The 22,040-nt window shown below is 45.7% G+C and overlaps 1 protein-coding gene across 10 annotated transcripts in view; it reads right to left on the bottom strand.

Annotated features, from left to right (window-relative positions):
• ATP11C (ATPase phospholipid transporting 11C (ATP11C blood group)) overlaps positions 1-18,514 on the bottom strand; it is a 119,418-nt gene extending 100,904 nt beyond the window's left edge. For 4 of the 10 annotated variants that reach the window (XM_074962676.1, XM_074962681.1, XM_074962675.1 and 1 more), the window contains exon 1: positions 17,221-17,557. In XM_074962676.1, the coding sequence (XP_074818777.1) occupies positions 17,221-17,397 (177 nt within the window). In that variant the 5' untranslated portion in view covers positions 17,398-17,557. Of the gene's footprint in view, positions 1-16,362; positions 16,430-17,220; positions 17,559-18,305 lie in introns of those variants that run through there. The other 6 variants (XR_012640803.1, XM_074962682.1, XM_074962679.1 and 3 more) reach the window with 5 other exon arrangements.
• Between the last annotated feature and the right edge of the window lie 3,526 nt (positions 18,515-22,040).

Genomic DNA, 22,040 nt, shown 5'->3' with positions numbered 1-22,040 from the left:
CATTGCGTATGCACCTTATTTTATAAAGATCTAGCTGCAAACATCTACACCTGGCCATACATTTATAATACTGCCCCGGTGGTCTCTTCTAAGGCTTTGTCTACACTGACAACTGAACGACAAAACATCTGTCATTCAGAGGTGTTAAAAAACAAACAAACCAACTAACCCCAAGAGACAAACGTTTTGTCCATGAAAAGTGCCGGCGTGAACAGCACTTTGTTGGCAGGAGCGCTCTCCTGCCGACAAAACAAACACCGCTCGTTGGAGGTGGATGGGTTTTTTTGGCTACACTGCACGCCTGTTAGTGGCACAGCCTGGGGGCCGCAAGCAGGACCAGTATTAGACTCACTGGGCCCAGGGAGAAAGCCATAGCCCCGCCACTCGGGGCTGAAGTCCAGGGCCCCGAGCCCTGCCACCTGGGGCTGAAGCCAAAGCCTTTAGCTTTGCGGGCCCCCGTGGCGTGGGGCCCCAGGCAATTGCCCTGCTTGATACCTCCCAACGCCGGGCCTGGCTTTTATATGCAGAAAACCAATTGTTGTGCCGCAAGTCAGCCATGGAGTTTTTATAACATGTTGGGGGTGGGCGAGGAAGGGGCTCAGGAAGAAAAAGGTTGAAAACCCCTGCTGTTGACTGACCCTCAAGAACCCTAAGGGAGGGGAGGAGAAATAAATAGACACCAGCAAACTAGCTCTTCAGTTTTATGGTTTTTCAAGACTCCTCTCAAGTCTTTGTGATAAACATGAAGATGATGCAAAACTGCTACTGTAACTTAGCACCTCTAATGCCCTTCCTAACATAGTCAAAGGGTAGAAACGTTACATCCTCAAGGTCAGTATTCATTCATCATTGGCCAATCGGTGGCTTAAAAACATTCAGCACTGGGAAACTTGACGGAGCACGAGAAACAGGAGCCCCATATTTCTGCAGGCACACCGTATACCTGGCTGCAACGATTCCTCCATCACATGCTTCTCACCGTGTTCTTAAACCAGACATGTCGCAGAGGAGGAAGTGAGTGCCATGGAGACAGGTGTACATGTATGGGTACACACACACACACACACACACACACACACACAATCCCCTAGTGGCAGATGGATTGTCATCAACCTCTTCACTAAAGGAGCAACCTCCTTCCTACTTTGAAATCCTCCACTCACCTGCCTAAAAGGAGCTGCAGGACTGAACAGCCTTGGAGGCCCAATCCCTGCACTAGCCCTGACCCATCCCCATGGCAGAGTCATTTTCCCCCCTGATTCCCTGCGCAGGTCCCCAGCGTGCCACCTCTCCATGCGCTCACCATGCGCCTTTTACCACAACCCCTTTCTGCTCCTTTCCTTTCTTGTCCCTCTCCACGCCTCCCAGCGGAGGGGGGCAGAAGGCCCTGAAGAATTTTATATTTCTTTCACCCGATTAAGCCACTTGCAAAACCTGCCAGGCAAGAAACCGGTCCCTTTTCCCCCCACCCCAGACCTTGGAATGCAAAACGCATACTTTTCAGATGATCCACAATGAAAAATAGGTTTTGATTTAAATAAATAATCAGGCTAAGGAAAAACAGGCTGTTTTGCAATGTTAAAAGAAAAGGTGCCTTCCAGTAGCATAGGGTTTCCCCCCATGCTTCGGAGCATATATTTAAAATCTGGTAGGAAGACAGTCTTTATGCCCAGGATGACAAGTATCAGGGGGTAGCATCTGAAGAAGCGGGGTTTTTACCCACGAAAGCTTATGCTCAAATAAATCTGTTAGTCTTTAAGGTGCCACCGGCCTCCTTGTTGTTTTTATACCAAGGATGTGCCTTTTGCTGTCCTAGAAGAATCCACTGAAATTTAGCCAACATATAATCGTCTCATTTGGAGGAGGCGGGAAAAGCGGTTGGGGGGCGGGGGTATGAATGTAGTTTGCAACTTCTTAGAATTTAGCAGCTGAAATTGCCACATGCCCTGGATCATGTACCCGCACCTCAAAACCCCTGATGCTGATCAGACTGCACATGCACAATCCCCACAGGGCGACGGAGCATGCCCCAGCACACACCTACAGGCGTACAAAAGGACCTTCCCTGTAACACTCCCAGCCAGGGTGGGGCCATGCACATGAATTGAGAGCTGGGGTCCTGTCTCTCCAGTACTCTCAATGACCTCTCTGCTGGCACCCAGGCAGCGTGGAGGAGTAAGCCATCCAACTGAAATACAGAGTGAGCAAGAGCCAGACTGGGGAGATGGAAAGGAGTGGACAGACAACCTGATGAGTCGTGGAGTGGTTGAGCAAGAAGACTGGGGCGAAGATGAGAACCTGACGAGCGGTGATTGGCTAGGCAAGGAGAATGGGACTGTGAGGGGAGCCAGGGATGAGAAAGAGACAGAACAGGGACAGGATGAGTTTGTGGGGACAGGGCAGAAGTGGGTCAAGCCTAGGGGAAAATCAGAAGAAGAGTCTGTGCCCACTAGAACGCACCTCCAAAGCCCAGGATGGAACCCAAGATTCCAGAGTCTCACCATTCCTCTGCTGTCAGCAAATACCCGTGAAATCCACTAGCAAAACACGTTACATCCCATTGTAGTGTTCATCCACACAGAAGAGGACAACCAACTACAGCTATCAGTTACTCCATCAGCTCAAGTGGCAGGGGTCTAGGTGGTGGATCTAAAGGTTACAACCCTGCTGATGTCCTATATGGATGTCAATATGATGTCACATGACAGAATTTCTGTTTTTTCAGCTTGCTTATTTAAAAAAAATAATCCCTAGGGAATTACCCAAAAGACTACATTAAAAGAACATTATTAAGGTTGCAAAGTCAAGCACTCAGAAATTAGGATATGCCAAATTAAGGTTGCCCGTGCAACCTTAATTCAGACTCTTTGTGCGTATGCACTATGATACAATCTTGAATTACGTGATCACATAATATTTTTTCCACAGACTCCTGCCTCATTTAATGCACAGGACAGACCTGCTCTCAAAATGAATTAGGAATGTATAGTAAAAGAAATGGTTTTCTCGAGGATCCCTGCCTCATTTGCTGCAGAAATTGGAAGATGTGTAATAAACGAGGCAGGGAATGCAGGAAGTAGCTGAACCCTACTCTGGAGAATCTGATTCTATCCCTGCCTCTGACCCAGAGTTCCTAGGTGATGCTAGACAAGTACATCACTAAAACCAAACTTTTGACAGGTTGTTGCTGTCACAGCATATTCCTTAGTTTCTGGCTGCCCAACTTGAGACCCTTAAGTGCGGAGAGCTCACAGCTGCCACTCAAGGGGAGCTCTGCTCTGAACGTATAACATGCCACATAAAACTAAGGACTGTGAAAAATCCGGTCCTAGTCATGCCAAGTTAGGCATCTAAAATTAGTAAAAGTGTTCCCTTAATCTCTCTGTGACTTGGCCCCCCCTCTGTAAAATGAGGATAACAGCATCCCCTCACCTCACTAGGGGGTTGTGAAAATAAATCCACTAATGTGGTCATGAGCAGCATAGAAAAGCCCATAGGAAATTATTAATTCTGCCTTCAGAGCAGGGTTAGAACACTGTGCAGTAGACAAGTCCTAGGGCCACACACTGAACAATGAGAAAGCAACATATTGAACAGTTTTTCATTTACGCGAGCACAGTCCATCCTGTGCACTAAATGAGGCTGTCAATAAAATAGCATGCGATCATGTAATTAAAGACAGTCTCAGAAAGCAGATGCACAAGGGGACTGAATTAAAGCAGGCAGCCTTAAATCTGACATTTCCCAACCTTCTGACTTTGCAACTGTAATAATGTTCTTTTAATTTAGTGCTGCGTGTAGTATTTGCGCAGTGAGTACTTTCAACAGGAGGAGGCATGAATAAGGGATGTGACATTCAATATTATAAAAAAATAATTGCATATAAATTAAAAACAAGAAGCTACATTCATGCAAGCTTGCAGATAAAAGTCCTGAAATGCAAAGGGTTAATAGTACTGCCGATTGTGTGGACCAAATTCTGCTCACATTACGTTCTTGATTCCACTGTGTAACCTCCAATTTGGCCCAGTATCTGTTAAAGTTTGTGTTTAAACGGCCCAGGGTATTGTTTCCGAACCTGGGAATGTCAGACAAGTCCTGAGGGGGCAAGACACAGAGAAAAGAGGGGGGGTGGGGGAAAGCTGCTTGATTGCAGCTCTACCCCACCCAACCAAAATATGCTTCAGAGTTATCTGCTTGACTCCAGCCCTGCAGCTGCTCCTAATGCAGCTGGCTGCGTGGGAGCAGTTCTTGTGCACATCCATGGCTGAAGGCTTGGGCCAGTGGGCTGCTGAACTAAGGAGTACCACAAACCTCATCACCTTCCACACTAAGTGCAAAGCGCTTTTCTTTGACCTCGTCTGCGCTAACACGTATAGCAGTGTGTGTGTTACTTTATAGTAGCCCACTCCAGAGCCTGGCAGGTGCACCACAACGCCATCCAGAACCGCCTGGTGGAAGCCATCGCACCGCGCCTGGGGGAGGTCGCCGTGAACTGCGCCATCCCCGGTACTGACAGCCAGTTGCAACCTGACGTGGTAGTCACTGACGAGGCCCAGAAAAAGATCATCCTCGTCGACGTCACGGTCTCCTTTGAGAACAGGACCCCGGCTCTTCCGTGAAGCCCGAGCTCGTAAGCTAGAAAAATACGCCCCCCTGGCCGACACCCTGAGAGCGAAGGGCTACGGGGTGCAGATGGATGCCCTGATCGTCGGAGCCCTGGCGCTTGGGACCCCTGCAACGAGTGTGTGCTGTGGACCTGCGGGATGGGTCGACGCTACGCACAGCTCATGCGGCGCCTCATGGTCTCAGACGCCAATCGATGGTCCAGGGACATCTACATCGAACACATCACCGGCCACCGACAGCACCAGGAGGTGTGAGCCTGTACGACATCGTGCATCAACTATGGGAAAGGGACTGAGAGACTTTTTCCATTGGACCATATGAACTGGAACCATAAACTCACTGAACATTAAATCCCACCAAATGAGGGTAAATCCATCCTCATCATCGTATCCGCTCATTATATTCCACACCTGAACATAGCCATTGTATGAACAACATACTCCCATGTCTCAATGTCTGTACTTTGACCCGTTAAACTTTTACCCCCAAGCAGGGAGACTGCAGATTATGTATTCCTTACGCCACCCGTTCCTAAACCGAACTTCACACCCCTTGATAATCTGTACCTTATTCCCGGATAACCAGAAACTTCTGTGCTTAAACTCTGTACCGTTTTCTTTTTACTTCAACATTATTACAATATCCAAACCAGGACACTCTCCTGCACACACTTCACCTCCTGGGGAAGAGGATAAGAGAACACATACATGACAAACATTAATCATGTTGCTTAACATGCTTCTGAAAAGCACTCAGCTACTACGGTGAGGAGTGAGGTGTGAAAAACAACACAGAACTTTGTCCCTCTTGTGGTGCTAACTCAGCCACAAGAACACGTAATTCTCCCAGCCTCACGGACACAATTGATGCCTTTTCTTCTCTCCACACCCCTCAAACAGCAGTGACTGAAAAAAAAATGAACACGGAGAAAATGCATAAATGGGGGGGGAAGGGACAGTAACCATACCACGCATGGCAAGGTATGGGGCAAGTTGTGGAGGGAAGGATGGGATTGAAACCTGTGGAAGAGGGGGCTTCACACACACAAAAATGCCATTGGGAACCAATGGCTATAGCCAAATACAACATTCCCTACTCCAGCAAGAGAGCCACCAGTCAAAGGGCAGTTTGCTTGCATAAGGACTACATAATTTGGCCCAGTGCAGAGTTATGCAAATCCACACCAGCAGAGGGAATAATTAAATTAAAACCCTGTAGCATTTACTTGCTTTTATGTATGTGCAGTAATTCTAAAGCGAAGTTTAAAAAAAGAAAAAAGGGGGGAGGGGCGGGGGGAGAGATACGGGACTCTCCTCTGCTGAAGGTCTGCCACATGCAAAGTCTGAAGTTGCAATGTTCAGCTGTTGCAAAACTTTTACCTGAACTTTGGTTTGTTTTTTCGTTGAGAATTAGGAGAGCGTGAAGACAAGGCATGAGAATAAGGGGCTTGTCTACACTTACAGTGCTGCAGTGGGCCACTGTAGCACTTAGGGAAGATGCTGCCTGTGCCAATGGGAGAGCTTCTCCCGCTGTGGGAACCCTACTCCACCTCCCTGAGAGGCAGTAGCTACGTCATCGAGGAGAGTGTCTATCCTGGGAGTTCTCAAACCGGGGGTTGGGACCACTCAGGGGGTTGCAAGGTTATTACATGGGGGGGATCACGAGCTGTCAACCTCCATCCTTAACCCCGCTTTGCCTCCAGCATTTATAATGGTGTTGAACATAAAAAAAGTGTTTTTAATTTATAAGGGGGGGCGGGAGGGGGTCGCACGCAGAGGCTTGCTATTTGAAAGGGTTCCAGAGTAGCAGCCGTGTTAGTCTGTATCCGCAAAAAGAAAAGGAGGACTTGTGGCACCTTAGAGACTAACACATTTGAGCTGTAGCTCACGAAAACTTATGCTCAAATGAATTTGTTAGTCTCTAAGGTGGCAAAAGTCTTCCTTTTCTTTATGTGAAAGGAATCACCAGTAAAAAAGTTTGAGAGCCACTGGTCTACACCAGGAGTTGGGTCAGTATAACTGCATCACTCCTGGGTCTAGATTTTCCACACCCCTGAGCAATGGAGTTATACTGATCATATATTTGTAGTGTAGACCAGGGCTTAGTTGAGATGAACCCTTGACTATAAGTTAAGACCTCTGAAAATCAAACGCATAAATGACCACATCACTGCCTATTCAATTGCACGTGTTTACGTTAAGATACTCTGACTTGGAATGCTTACACTTTTAATCTGAAGTGCAGGTTTACTTTGCCTCCCACCTCAAATTAACTAAGGGTGTGGCTACACTTGCGAGTTACAGCGCAATAAAGGAGCCCCGGGCCCACGCAGAGCACTCTGACTCTGTGGCTACAGCGCTGTTGGTACCCCACCTCGACGAGTGGAATAACGTTTGCTGTGCCCTCGCTGGAGCGCTGCGGCACCAGTGTGAACGAGGTGTTGCTTTCCTGCCCTCTGATCAGCCTCCAGAAACGTCCCATAATCCCCTTAAGTCAAGTGGCCACTCTTGTCATTGTTTTTGAATCGCTGCAGGAATGCGGCTATGCCCTTTGAAAGCTCCGTTTCTGACGGAGGCTGCTTATCTGCTCCGAGACAAAGCAATCATTATTGTGGAATGCTGTGTGAGAGAGAGAGAGGTGGGGGGGAGGGGAGGAGAGGGGTGGTCTGCTGCTGTCTGAACTTACAAGACAGCATGCTGACATGCTCTCAGCCCCCCCAAAAAACCCACTCTCTCTCTCCCCCCACATACACACAACACACTCCCTGTCACACTCCACCCCACCTCCCCCCATTTGAAAAGCACGTTGCAGTCACTTGCATGCTGGGATAGCTGCCCATAATGCACCGCTCCCAATGCCGCTGCAAGTGCCGCAAATGTGGCCACGCCAATGGGCTTGAAGCTGTCGGTGTGGACAGACTGCAGCGCTTTCCCTACTGCGCTCTCCGAAGGCTGCTTTAACTCAAAGCGCTCTCTACATCTGCAAATGTAGCCACGCCCTAAAGCTGCATTCCCAAAAAGCAATGAAGTAGTGCTTGCCCTGCCCTGCCTTGCCATCATTACATGCCTACGGTGCTCTGACTGGCCTCCTACCTTCAGCAGCCCTAAAAGTCATCTTGTGGTGCAATAATGCATACCCTGGAGTGCCCGACTGCCTTTATTTTTAAAGGGATTCCTGATTTTCTCTCTCTCCACCTTCGCTTACTCCTTAGCGCAGACAAAGTGAAGCCAGCCTGGCTGTGAATCACACATCAGACGGAGTTCCAGGAAAATTCCCATCTGTTACATGCACATAGAAAGCAGAGGGGAATGAGAGTGGAGGAGGCGAGGAAATTGGAAGAAGAAAGAAATAAACAACAGGGTATCAGAAGGCAATAAAAAGAGACAGCTGAAGGTGAGCAAGACACGCAACATACCAGAGAACCACCAGTGCATCACTCCTGGACATTCATCATTATGGCATCCAGAAAACAAACACATCTGTTAGAACATAATCTATTGCTAGGTGCGGACAATGAGACAGCATATGGGCTTTTAACCTGAAAGACAGCAGAAAACTTAACAGAGCTATGCTTCTGCCTTCGCCCAAAATAGCTCAAGTCGACTGACCTTCAGGGCATGCTTCAAGGCCTATTTACTGAGGCTTTTCAGAAGGGGCTGAGAGGAGCATGTTTGGGGGGGGGGGGGGGGAATTTTGTTGGTAGCTGTTGGGCTTGCTGCTGCTTTAGATTGAGTGGCACAAATATTACTCTAAAAACAACAACAAGAATCTAAACTATAAAAAAGAGGCACATGTGGACATAAAAGCCCGGGCTCAGAGGAAATCTGTGGGCTCTTTGAAGATCTTAGTGCTAAACACGAATTTCTTTCCTACGTTTTTGAAAGAAAATCACAGAGACGGTTCTTCCCACCAACCCAGACCACAGATGATCCAGTGATGTTAAGGGATTTACATTATGGTATCACTGGTGTGAAGATGGTCCTGCACGTAAGCCTCGCAACTACTAACAAAACTCCAAGAAGGCGATTTAACTAAACCGATCCATTTGGTATTACACAATGAAATAGCTTCAGAGCACAACTGCAGCAAAGTGTAACATGCCCAAGAAGTCCAGGGGAGTGAAATTTAAGACCAAATAAACCGGGGTTGTAAATTACTGTCCACTTATTTTGTAATTCGAGCACCATTCGAATGGTAGCCGATTTAAAATGTGTATGCCAACTTCCGTACTTTTAGATCTTTCACATTCTTCAGGAGGGTAAGAAAAACTTCAGGAGCCAGATTCCAGCTTCATTTGCAGGATTTAAATTCAAAACAACACTCAAGCCAAAGGAATTTGCCCACGTTTACACCTGTGACAATTAGATCAGACAGCGACCTAAGTATATGTTCTGTTGGTCACAGGATAGAGAGACACAAGGTGAGTGAGGTAATATCTTTGACTGGAAAACACACTGCTATTGCTATAGGACTTCGGAGGAAACATGGCTGAAAAAGCCTAACCACTGTGCAGCATTAGCTCATTTTAAGTCATCTGATTTGGACAATGGCTCAGTCTTGCTTATTTTACTCATTCAAATGACTTAACTGATTTCAAGACTCTGGTGAACAAGTTTTGCCCATAAAAGGGGAATGGTCCAATGGAGAATGGTCCAAGGAGATTACAAGTGGTGTAAATCTACTTAGAATCATAGAATATCAGGGTTGGAAGTGACTTCAGGAGGTCATATAGTCCAACCCCCTGCTCAAAGCAGGACCAATCCCAAATTTTTGCCCCATATCCCTAAATGGCTCCCTCAAGGATTGAACTCACAACCCTGGGTTCAGCAGGCCAATGCTCAAACCACTGAGCTATCCCTCCCCCTCTGATGCCAATTTGTTTCAAAGGACACTTCCTATTCTTTTTTTAGACCACTAACACTTAAAATTACTATCATTTAGAACAAAAACATATTTCTCTAATTCTTCCATTTGACAGCACTTTGTTATTTTCACTCTTCACTGTATAGACAGCCACCTTCCCACTTTGTTTCTGTGGCTTTCCTCATAGCAACACGAATTTTAAGAAAAATATGATTGCAAGACCACAAAACATTCCTAGGGAGACTTTTAACGGATTAAGGAAAGGAGGACTTGTGGCACCTTAGAGACTAACCAATTTATCTGAGCATAAGCTTTCGTGAGCTACAGCTCACTTCATCGGATGCATGTAGCTCACAAAAGCTTATGTTCAAATAAATTGGTTAGTCTCTAAGGTGCCACAAGTCCTCCTATTCTTTTTGCGGATACAGACTAACACGGCTGCTCCTCTGAAACCTTTTAACAGATTATATTTCAAGCTGGCTGTATCCCTTAAAGTAGATTAACAACTATGTGCATCTGATTCCTCCATGTACTGGGCCCAATTCTGATCTTACTAACAAAGGTGAAGTCATTGACTTCAGCAAAATCACTTTAAATTTACATTTATGAAATGAAGATCAGAATCCTGAAAATTTCTACTTGCATGTAGGCAGAGTTGTGGAACAGCTCCAAAATAAACGATGTATTCTGACTGTACCCTCTCCCACTACTGGTAGTTAATTTCCTCCCATTCTTTTTAAACCTTACATAAGAATACATCTACAGGAAGAAAACTGAGCCAAGTTCAATAATCAATCTCATTGTTGATAAGGGAAGAAACACTTGTTATATATAAGCTGTGAGATGCATGTGAAAATGGGGTTTTAATATTCATTGCCATTTATGAGCCTCTGGCAGAAGCCATCTAGTTGAGAAGTGACAGCGTCTGTCAGAGTAGCTTTATCCTCATGTCAGACAATCTTCCACCCATTTTAATAGTGGTACTGAATTTTTCTGCAGTGCTGCTGCCATGACGTGCAAGTCTCTTCAAAGACCAACATTTCCAGAACCCACAGGATGCGGCACTGGAAGAGGAGTCTCTCTGAAGATCTCTTTGCAGAGATCCCCACGTGTTGCTCCCTCCAGGAATAGGCTATAGGACCTGCCTCCAAATCTAGGAGATCTCCTGGGATCCCTGAGGCACACCCAGGCAGAAGCCCTGCACCTCCACACCAGGTCTGGCAACCCTCCACACTCCTTAATAGGGACTCCATTTGGCTGCAGCCAGAACCTCAGAAGAACAATGCAGCCCAAAGCTTTTATTTTTCAATGTTTCTCCCTCTTATGGCCATGCTGCCTTCCTGAGCCTACACAGACAGTTCCAGTGTCTCTGGTGCTGCTCATTGCTTAGCCAAGCAGAGTAAACTAGCAAGACTCCAGCCAGTTGCACTGCTACTATTCGGAATCCTGGGACTCAAGAGAATCAGTTTCATGCTGCTACCACTCGGCAAAACTGAAAGCAGTAGCAAATATAGGAATTACTCATAGTGTAGGCAAAAAGAAAAGGAGGACTTGTGGCACCTTAGAGACTAACAAATTTATTTGAGCATAAGCTTTCGTGCGCTACAGCTCACTTCATCGGCTGCATAGTGTAGGATAACCCAAAAGGAAAGACGGCTGGGAGACAGAGTGGCAGACCACCACCACCTCCCTACCCCCACCCAGCAAAGCGGCAGCCAGGAAGCTGGTCTCCACTCTCAACCCCTTCTCTGTGGGGAAGACCGGGAGAGAATAGAGAAAACGCCTTCATCCTTTCAGCACCTGGGGGTAGTGGTGGAGCTTTAAAATTTGTCTCACACCTTCTAGCCAGAAGCTGAGTCAGCACATGGAGAAGGTCCCCACAATCAGAGCCCAGGGACATCTTCCTGGCAGAAACTCCAGCCTCCAGACCCTTCCCAACACCTGGTGCCTCACCATGGCACTACCCCTGGTGGGGCCTCTCCTCCCTTTATCTTTCACACCTGCCTCTAACTAGTAGGTTTAGCTTCCAGCTGGTAGGTACCTTGTACGTTTCTGAGCCCCAAGCCAAGCAGGTCAGAGAAAATTCCATTCCAGGTTTTTCAATCATTCTTTTCCCCCCTTGTGCTTTAGAGGAAGCTTCCAGTCATTTCAGGCTGGAGGTTGCAGAGCAGCCTGAGGCATCCTCCAGTGCTGCGGCTAAAACTGCCTAAATCTAAGCACTAAAAACAAGACCATGCTAAGATTGTTTTATAAAAATTTAACTTGTTGCACTCATGAAAAATTCACTCTGTCGGAGAGATTAGAGTCTGTCCTTAAGGATGGTGAATCTCAGTATCCCTGGAAGATGTCGCACGGAGTGTATTTTAAAGGTGGCATAGGGAGGCACACAAGGGGGGGGGGAAGAGGAGGAGGTCGGGGGGTTTTTAATCTTTAATGTTGTCAATAGTCTAGACATTCTGATTTTTTTGTTTGGGTCACAGAAGAGCAAAAGAATGCTCAATAGTGCTTTACAATATTTATTTGGTAAAAATTACAAACATGACAAATGTGTAGAAGTTAGCCACCAGTGACAATGCAGGGGTAGACCCTGTGCTGCAGTAACTGGGTGAAGCGCAGAGTCTGAGCATTATTGCAGTAGATTGTGCCCGTTTATTTAGGAATGCAATTTCCAGCACAGTGCAGAGCTAACCGATTGGGATTACATCGGGGTTTATATTTTTATGCACGTGTATTGAAGAACTTCTGGAGGCCAAATTATACCTCTCAGCTATAGGTCTCTTGGTCAGAAGTGTAAAATTGTTCCAAAGATGTTGCTATTGAATCACTGGACTTAATTATGTTTGAGGGAGAGTTGAGGGCTATATTTGAGACACTGGTTTGACTAAGGTTTTGACCGAAGCGTGGCCTTAACACAGCAGCACTGAAAATAATAATGGCTAGTGTGCACACTTTTGTAGTCTATTTTATATTTGTGCCTGAGATATTGGGTTAACTTCATTGTGCAATAGAAAATACGGTCGGTGGTCACCACTAACATTTCAAAACTGCGGAGACAAAGCTGTTGGCTCTAGTTGCAATGCATTGAAATACATCTCCCAGACCTTGACTTGAATTTAACTCAGTCTTGTGCCAAATCTAGGAATATTTCTCTGCTCGCTCAACGTTTTTGTTGTTTGGCCACATCAAGAAAACTTCTTCTGGAAGAAGTATCCCATCTGCAGCAGCAGAATTCAACTCAAAGCATTCCCTCCCTCCCCCGCACCCCAGGGGAATTTTTATGTAATTGGTTAGCCCTTATGGAACATTCAGGCCAGCTACGAGGATTTCTTTTCTTCTTTTGCGGCGTTTGCTTGAGATTACAGTTCTGAAGTGAAAAGGCTTCTGTTGAGAACTGGTAGACTCTACAGTATCTGTAGGAGCGTTGGGAGTTGTGTTCAGGCTGACTAGCCATTATTAAACATCAAACTGGACAGTCTCTACGTAAAAGAATAAATGGACACAAATCAGATGTTAAGAATTATAACATTCATAAACCAGTCGGAGAACACTTCAATCTCTCTGGTCACGCAATCACAGACATGAGGGTCGCTATCTTAAAGCAAAAAAACTTCAAATCCAGACTCCAGCGAGAAACTGCTGAATTGGAATTCATTTGCAAATTGGATACTATTAATTTGGGCTTGAATAGAGACTGGGAGTGGCTAAGTCATTATGCAAGGTAGCCTATCTCCCCTTGTTTTTTTCCTACAAACCCCCCCCAACACGTTCTGGTTAAACTTGGATTATTGCTGTGCACATTGTAAGATGAGCTATTGCCAGCAGGAGAGTGAGTTTATGTGTGTGGTTTTTGGAGGGGGGGGGGGGGGTGAGAAAACCTGGATTAGTGCTCGAAATGACCCACCTTGATTATCATGCGCATTATAAAGAGAGGTTTCAAAGAGGGATGGGCTATTACCAGCAGGAGAGTGAGTTTTTATGTGTGTGTGGGGGGGGGGGAGGGGAAGGGTGAGAAAACCTGGATTTGTGCTGGAAATGGTCCTACTTGATGATCACTTTAGATAAGCTGTTACCAGCAGGAGAGTGGGGTGGGAGGAAGTTTTGTTTCATGGTCTCTGTGTGTATATAAAATGTCTTCTGCAGTTTCCACGATATGCTATGCATCTGATGAAGTGAGCTGTAGCTCACGAAAGCTCATGCTCAAATAAACTGGTTAGTCTCTAAGGTGCCACAAGTCCTCCTTTTCTTTTTTCTTTTTACGAATACAGACTAACACGGCTGTTACTCTGAAAACTAGCCATTATTAGTTTCAGAGCTGCTGTGTTATGACCATGCTTCAGTCAAAACCTTAGTCAAACCACTGCCTCAAATATAGCCCTCAACTCTCCCTCAAACATAATTAAGTCCAGTGATTCAACAGCAACAACTTTGGAACAATTTTATGCTTCTAACTAAGTAACCTATAGCTGAGAGGTATAATTTGGCCTCCAGAAGTTCTTCAGTTCTCCCTCAATAAGACATGTATAAAAATATAAACCCCGACGTAATCCCAATTGGTTCTGTTAGCTCTGCACTGTGCTAGAAATTACACTCCTAAATAAACTGACTGTCTACTGTAATAATGATAAGACTCTGGGCTCCACACAATGACTGCTGCACAGGAAAAACGAGCAATTACAAAATTCAGCCCAAGTAATGAGATCACAATGAAAAGCTCAAAGCAGGTTCAGTGGTACTGAAGGTCTTTAACATACTATTTGGAGACAAAAAGAAAAGGAGTACTTGTGGCACCTCAGAGACTAACCAATTTATTTGAGCATAAGCTTTCGTGAGCTACAGCTCACTTCATCACGAAAGCTTATGCTCAAATAAATTTATTAGTCTCTAAGGTGCCACAAGTACTCCTTTTCTTTTTGCGAATACAGACTAACACAGCTGCTTCTCTGAAACCTGTCATTATATTTGGAGACAAGACATACTTACCAGACCTATTGGCTGGCACCTTTACAACTGCTTTAAATTAAGATGTATATCCACGCTACTGGGATTATCAGTAGCTAACTGCTTTTACAGATGAGACAGGGTCTGTCAAAGCTTAGTAGTGACAACTGTTCAGATTCAGACCCCAAATCTGGGCACAGATGAGGAACATATACATTTAAGAACACTGGTGCGCTCTGACCATAAGTAGGCTTGGAAGGATTAGATTTTTGTCAGTAAAGGTCAATTTCACCGTACACATACAAACCAACAAAAAAAATTTCATTAATGATAACTGAAATTGCCAGATAGGCACATTAAGAAAAATGCTCCTTGAGAAATTATTAGAGTTTGATTTAAGGATATTTACTTTACATATTTTGACGTGATGTTGACAATTTGAGTTTTAACGGTTATAAGGCTTTAACTTTTTGAATCTCAGCGTCTATTGTCAATACATAAGTGTCTGACACCCACACTTATTTCCCACCACTGTAAAAATATACATTGATAAAAACTGAAAAAAAAGCTAAATTTTTACAGTTGGGTGACATGGATTTTAAAACCAATGTTGATCTTATCCATCAAAATTATTTTAAAAAAAAAATTGAATTTTGCTAACCCTATCCATAATTAAAGACATGAAAAAAAAAAACCCTCAAAAAAAAAAAAGATTGTTTTTGTTGTTTTAAGTCAAATGAAGTCAGCTTATTTTTGTTGTTTACAGGCACTAATGTTTGCAATGCAAACACTGCAGCCTTGCACAACTGAAGAAGAATTAGAAGGTGAAACTCACTGATTTAGTTTCATTGGCAAAGCAGAATGAAGTCCCGAGTGTAAAACACGTTAGGTGCAAAAGAAGTAAATTTGATTAAATTCTTTCAGTCTTAAGAACCAAGATATTAGGAATGCACAAGGGTTTTTTTTTAAAAAAAAAAATAGACATGCTTTTAGTATGACCTCGGAAACGCTTATTTTAAAACCTTTTTTCCTATGAAGTAATGAAGACTTGTTATAAAGTACAAAAATGCACAGTTCAGGTCCTGCTAACAACCTTAACTCTGAACCCGTAATCTCATCCATCCTGAAACTACAAATTAACACCCCTTTAAAACTTGGGTGAATTGGAGCCCTTTAAATAGGGTTCTGTATGTTTAATGTCCCTATCCCACCTGCAGAGGTAGCTTTGCAGAATCTTTCTGAGTATGTGTAGACAGTTTTGACTGAAGGAACCATTCAGCACTGCCCTTTCCGCACGTTGTGTATTAATTTATAGTGGCGTACAGGATATGCAAAATATTACCGTTTTGATCTGGTAGCATTTCACATCCTGTTTACACCAATGTAAATGGCTAGACAAGGTGCAGGACAATGGTGAATCAGGCCCAGAGAGGGCAGCTGGGTAGTAGGTCAGAGAACTTCCAGAGAGCCTCTCTTCTGGAAATTGTCCACATTTTGTGACTGTGTCTAGTAAACAGAACAGCATTTTCTTCAACTGCCTCACTCAGTTTCTCCTCTTAAGCAGAGGTCCACTGACCACTGAAAAATGATCCAAGGAGCCACCATACTGCAAACAAAGAAAACCCGATCTGCATTTGCAACATGAAACAACCTCTCAACCCCGTGTTGAAAATGCATATCTCCCACCCGCTGCACACAGGCTGCTGAGCAAGAAACAGCTGCTGGTACAATGACAGTGAACCCCCCCGCACGAACACGTCATCTGTCATCCTCAATACTCAGTCCAGAAACAGCCCTCTCCCCCATCAACTCCTTTGATATAAACAAGGCAGCACAATCTACATCAGACCTCTCATATATGCAGGGGTTGTAATACCCTACATTGTCACCCCAATACACTTCAAAAAATAAGAGATTATGATACATGCTCACCTTGCTTCTGAAAGTACACGCAAGCCACACAACATAACATTGAGCACGTCATGTTACCCTATCAGATACCAATGTAAACAAGGAAATCATAAATTCCAACAGGAGGTGGGCATACTGAGTCAGAATTCAGATTTGCCAAAGAACCTTTGCCACACATTTCCACGCAGACATGTGAACACCCCATCTCCCCCGCACCTCCGCCAATCCCACTGTAACATTAACTTAGTATTTCTTTGCTTTCAAATGTTTCATTTTGTAACTACACATTTCTAATATTTTTTCCTGTACAAGTCTTTAAACCATACTGCCTCTATAACAAAGTTCATTTGGTATTATTTGTTATTCTAGGACAATCTAATGCTGAAAAACATGAAATAGTGACGCAGAACTTCTAGCCAGATGTAAATGGCTTTTACAGGGTTCCAAAACAAGAAAACAATAGAAATTCTGTCAAAGATAAGCAAATACTCACAATATTCAAGGAAAGATTTCATCTAAATATAGCTTCTAAACGTTTCCGTAACAAGTAAACTGTAAAAAACAAAAAAACACAACACCCTAGACCCTGAACAGATCTTTACATCAGGTATTGTAAACGGTTAGCTACTCAGAAATTTTCTTCCATAAAGATTTAAATAGTGTCCAGTTCAGGTCCTTTTCTCATCCCTGGAAGAATTACAATCCAATTGCCCACAACTTCAGAGTGTAAGTAATAACGGATTTGTACTCAGCAGAAAGGAACAGCTGTTGCAAAAAAAAAAAAAAAAAAAAAAGAACCACCTGGTCTAACAGCTTGCAAAGGCTAATTTGCTCTAGTGTTACTCTGTATTCTAGCAAACTGGCTCCAAACTTACTCACTTTTGAGTTCAGCACTCTGTTTTTACATTTCCTGTAAATGTAACCCCTGTTCCTCTTGTGCGCAAGCACGGGTATGCTCAAGGTTCTGTTGCAAGCTTCTGAAACTTTGCTCCTGACACCAGGCAGTGGTGTGCCTGGAGGAAAAGCTATGCCCCCCTGCAGCATCCTCGTCCACATTCCTAGATCACCACCAGAGACACACACAGTAGAACATCGGCTAAGGGCCACCTCCAAAAGGCAAGTCCCTGTTTTACATGACCATGTAAATTATCTCCAAGGTTCCTGGTATAATTTTCTCTGATCTTTAAATTCCTCCACTACCAGGAAACCGATTTTTGCTGGTTTGAGGGGAGGTTGCTTAAAACAGGTTTCCCATTCCGGACAGCTTCAGCTCCTTTTGCCTGCCCTGTAAAGTGGATGTACAGCATATGCACACATTAGGCAGTTGCCTTGGTTCCTACTGCCATTAGCCCCATGATACCTGCAGGCATAGCCTCAAAGAGATGCAGAAAAGTCCCTTTATTAAGCCTTTGTATTCAGTGTCGGTGACCATTTGCTTCTGACAGAGGGAACAAAAGACAGACATGGCACAGACAATCAAAAGCCAGATTTTGGTCATTATTTCTGCAGGATCAGGAGGAATTATTCACCTGCCAATCCCATCGAGCCTGGTAGGCTACAATCAGCATTTAGGGGGAAGGGAAAGCAACCTGGTTTTTGTTGTTTTTTCCATCCTGCACCGTGCCTTCAGTTTGGTGCATCTGGAGGGGCTATCAGCTCCTGGGCTGAGGACATGCACTGTCCCTTGGCGGGACCGCATTTGGGGGGCTGGAGAAGGAGACATGCGATCAGCCCCTAATCTGGGGCAATGCCCAGTGCCTTCATTTCATTTCACTGCGGGGACTGGCGAAGGGGGGTTGCCTGATCAGCCCGTGAGCTGCGATGTTGCCAGGTGCCTTCCCGCCACTGCAGCGGGCCCGGGGGTTTGGGGGGGGGGGCATGCGCCCCAGAAGCGGTCCCTGCCCCGCTGCGCCTCTGAACAGCGAGCACCAGCCAGAGAACATGGGGAGGAGGGGGGTACTTACAAAGCGATTAATGCTCCAGCGCAACATTGCGAGGCGGAGGCGGCTCAGGGAGTCAGGCAGCCGGATAGTACAAGCCCCGGCAGGAAACCACTGCGGCGGGCGGAGCAGCGCCAGGGCCGGCCACGAGCTTCCCACCTCCCCGCGCCCCTCCACGGTCACCGGCGCCCAGCTCCCAGGCGCATTGCCGCCCCGCGCCGGGGGCTCTCCTTCGCCTGCCGGGGCGCCGCCGCTAGGCTCCCCTCGGGCGCCGCCGCCGGGAGGCGGGCACCATCGCCAGGCTGCGCCGGGCGCCGCGCTTGGGCTCCCTCCCCGCCCACCGGCTCGGCTCCAGGGCGCGGAGACGGCCCCGGGGACTGAGCGGCTTCTCCCTCCCTCCAGCCAGCGGCTGCGGCGGCACTGGACGCCACCCCGGGGCCCCGCTGCCTGAGCTGGGGAGGGGCCCGTGCGCTAGGGCGCAGCGCCCCCAACCTCTCCAAGGCTCAGGGCGCGCAAGCCGCTTCCTGCGCTGAACGCGCCTCCGAGCCCCCACCTCGCTTCGCCCCTGCGCCCAGCCACCCCTCCCCGCTTACTTCCACTTTCTCTTACTAAGTAAGCGCGTCTCCCCCTATAGCTTTTGTCTGGTTGGTTCTCGGGGGGGCGGGACCTTCCCTCGAGCAGCCTGGGATGTGTAGTACTCCCCACCAGCCCGAGAGCAGCGGCTGCGCCGCCCCCAGCTCGCCGCCACGGCTCCAGATAAGCCCTGGGGCGGGGTTGAAATATGGTTTCTAAACGTGCTCGCCAGGAGAGCTCATGCCGTGGGAGAACAAACAGCAGCTGCCGCAGGGCAAGGGCAGCCGCCAGATCGCCTGAGTTTTAGATTTTTTAAAAAATAAATACAAATAAACCAACTTCATCCTTTTTTCCCGTATTGTAACCGTCTATGTTGGCAACCTCACTCCGGTCGGCATGGACACGTGGTTCCTGGACTGCTTTGCAGGTCTAGGGCCACCACCGGCTGGCTTTACTCGCACAAGGGATGACCCTGAAGGGCCTACGCTCCTGGATACAAATTATTCATTTATTGAGCACTGTTGGACTGACGTGCCAAAACCTTGTATCGACTATTGGATATTAAGAGGCACATCAATATCCAAAAAAGTGGAAAGATTACAGGAAATAGCAAAATACTACCAGAAGTAAACTGTTCTGTGTTCTTCATATACTTAAGTACAGTAGAACCTCAGAGTCAGATTTACAAACTGCCTGGTCAATCACACACCTCATTTGGAACCAGAAGTACACAAGTGGGCAGCAGCACGCACACAACAAATACAGCACAGTGCTGTGTTAAATGTAAACTTGTTAAAAAAAGGGAAAGCAGCATTTTTCTTCTTCATAGTAAAGTTTCAACGCTGTATTAATTCAGTGTTCATTTGTAAACTTTTGAAAGAACCACCAGAATGTTTTCTCCAGAGTTTACAACCAGCCTCCATTTAAGGTGACCAGACAGCAAATGTGAAAAATCGGGACGGGGGTGGGGGGTAATAGGAGCCTATATCAGAAAAAGACCCCAAAATCAGGACTGTCCCTATAAAATCGGGACATCTGGTCACCTTACCTCCATTCCTGAGGTGTTTGTAATGCTGAGGCTTTACTGTGCTATCAGTATGGCCTAGTGGTTAGAGCACAGTCAGGGTAGCTTGGTTTCTAACTGCTGGCTCTGGCCTGCTGGGTGAATTTGAGCAGGTCACTTTTCCTCTCTGTGCCTCAATCAAAGGGAGATAACGATAGGGGCCTCCTTTGAGATCTACTGCTGAAAAGTGCTATATAATGATAGTATTGTTATGTGAGTAAAGGATGGCAGGATCAAGCCCTCTAGTTATTTGTCATGCCCTTATTGGTAAAAATATAAACTATAATAATATTATGAACAAATGCAGAGTGTAGGGCCCAGTGGGAAAATGGTATGGGCTCATGTAATTAAAGACTGTATCATAATGGATATACAAGGAAGCCAAAGCAAGGTTGCCCAGGCAAACATAGTTCCAGCATTTCCTAAATTCTGAGTGCTTGAGTTTGCAACTGTAACTTTTTTTAAGATAGTTTTTGGGGTGTAATATCCTGTCTTTTAAAAAACAAACAAACATAATTTCCATCATGTGGAACTATAGCAACTCCCCACCTGGGTGATCAGCGGAGTTGGGATCTTTAGAGCCACAGCACATTCCTCTACTATATGACCTAACAGTCTAACTGGTAGCAGTAGAAGGCTGTTATCTTTCATGTAGGTCAGCCACCACACTGAACCCAGCTGGTTGCTAGATTGCAAAGGAATGTTCAGAGTCAATAATCCTGGGTTCAGTTCCACATTCTGGAAAGGAGTGTGTTTATAACCCCTTCTGTCCTTGTTTCTGTCATTCTGCTCCTATTGCCTGTCCCCTCCCAGCTGCTGTCCCACCTCCTCCAGCTTTTACCCATCTCTCCCATCCCCAGCCTGTGTCTCTGCCATCTACTCCATCCCTGCCTTGACTCCCACCTCATCCTTTCCCTTATTAATCTATCACCTCACTGCTGCCGCCCGATCCCCAGTTCCCACCCATTTCTGTTCTCCATTTCTTATCCTCCCCTTCCACTGCCCCTGCCTATCCCAACTCCTAATCTCCCCACCTCTTCTCCCCGCTTTGTACTTGAGTCAGGGCCCCACCTCCTTTTCCTACTCGTTGCCTTGACAACAAGAATGCCAATATCGGGAGCCCAAGAGAGAGTCTCCCTGCTCTCAGTTCCAGCACTTCGTACCACAATGGCCCTTGAAGTCAGGAGGAGCAATTGCAGGCAAGGTCATGTTGAGCCCCGGGATATCACACACATAGTCTGGTCATTCCAAATGAGCTGGGCGGGGCTGGAGCATGCTCAGTGCAGACAGAAACTTTAGAGATTTTAGCTGCCAAACACGGAGAAGACTCTAGTGAGCAGGTGCAAAATAAGATTTTTCAGAGGCATATAACCTGGCCAAATGTGGATGAATTTTCATGGAGATGGCAAAGGGCACATTCCTGACACCAGGCTGACTGCCCCTGCAAAATGTCATGTCCATGGTTCCAAAGTATGGAGATGCTCAAGCTTCGCATCAAAACAATTGCAAGTTGTTGGTTTTTTTTAAGGGGCAGAACAATCTATTTTTCTCTGAGCTCGTTCTCAGAAATGGCTCAACCATTTTAGCTTGAACTTCCCCCAAAAAATTCAGCCTTAGGCAGACACCCAGTGAGGAAAATTTAAGTCTGAATAGTTTAAGTTTGGCAAAGTTAGAAGCAGCTGAAAACAGGGTCTTCTAACAGAAAGTGTCGGGCAACCTTAACTATAGGTGTTGCTACACATGCTGCCTATAATCACAAGTAAAACCCATAAAAATAGGTATTTTTGACAGTTGTTACAACAAATGCAAAGCAAAAGCCTCAGAAAGCTCCAGGATATTTAGTTTCACTCAAGTTTTGGCTTGTATTCCAAGAAACTCTTTAAGTCTAGAACTTAATATTTTTAAGTGTATAGCATTTTTAAACAATTTTGTTTAAAGGACTTTATCTTTTTTAATTTTGCCATAATGGCAGGGTGATTTGAGAGGGTGGATTAATAATTTTTCATTGTATCTTTTCTCACTGTTGTTTCTAGAACAATATCATTTACTTTTTCATTCTGATTGATTACTTTTCCATTTGATTACTATTCCATTTATGTCAATAAAAGTCTCTAAGGCTGTAT

This window comes from Natator depressus, chromosome 9, assembly GCF_965152275.1.
Source record: "Natator depressus isolate rNatDep1 chromosome 9, rNatDep2.hap1, whole genome shotgun sequence".
NCBI classification, from domain to species: domain Eukaryota; kingdom Metazoa; phylum Chordata; order Testudines; family Cheloniidae; genus Natator; species Natator depressus.
Note: the sequence above shows the minus strand (reverse complement) of the source record. Positions and strands in the feature narration are given on the sequence as shown.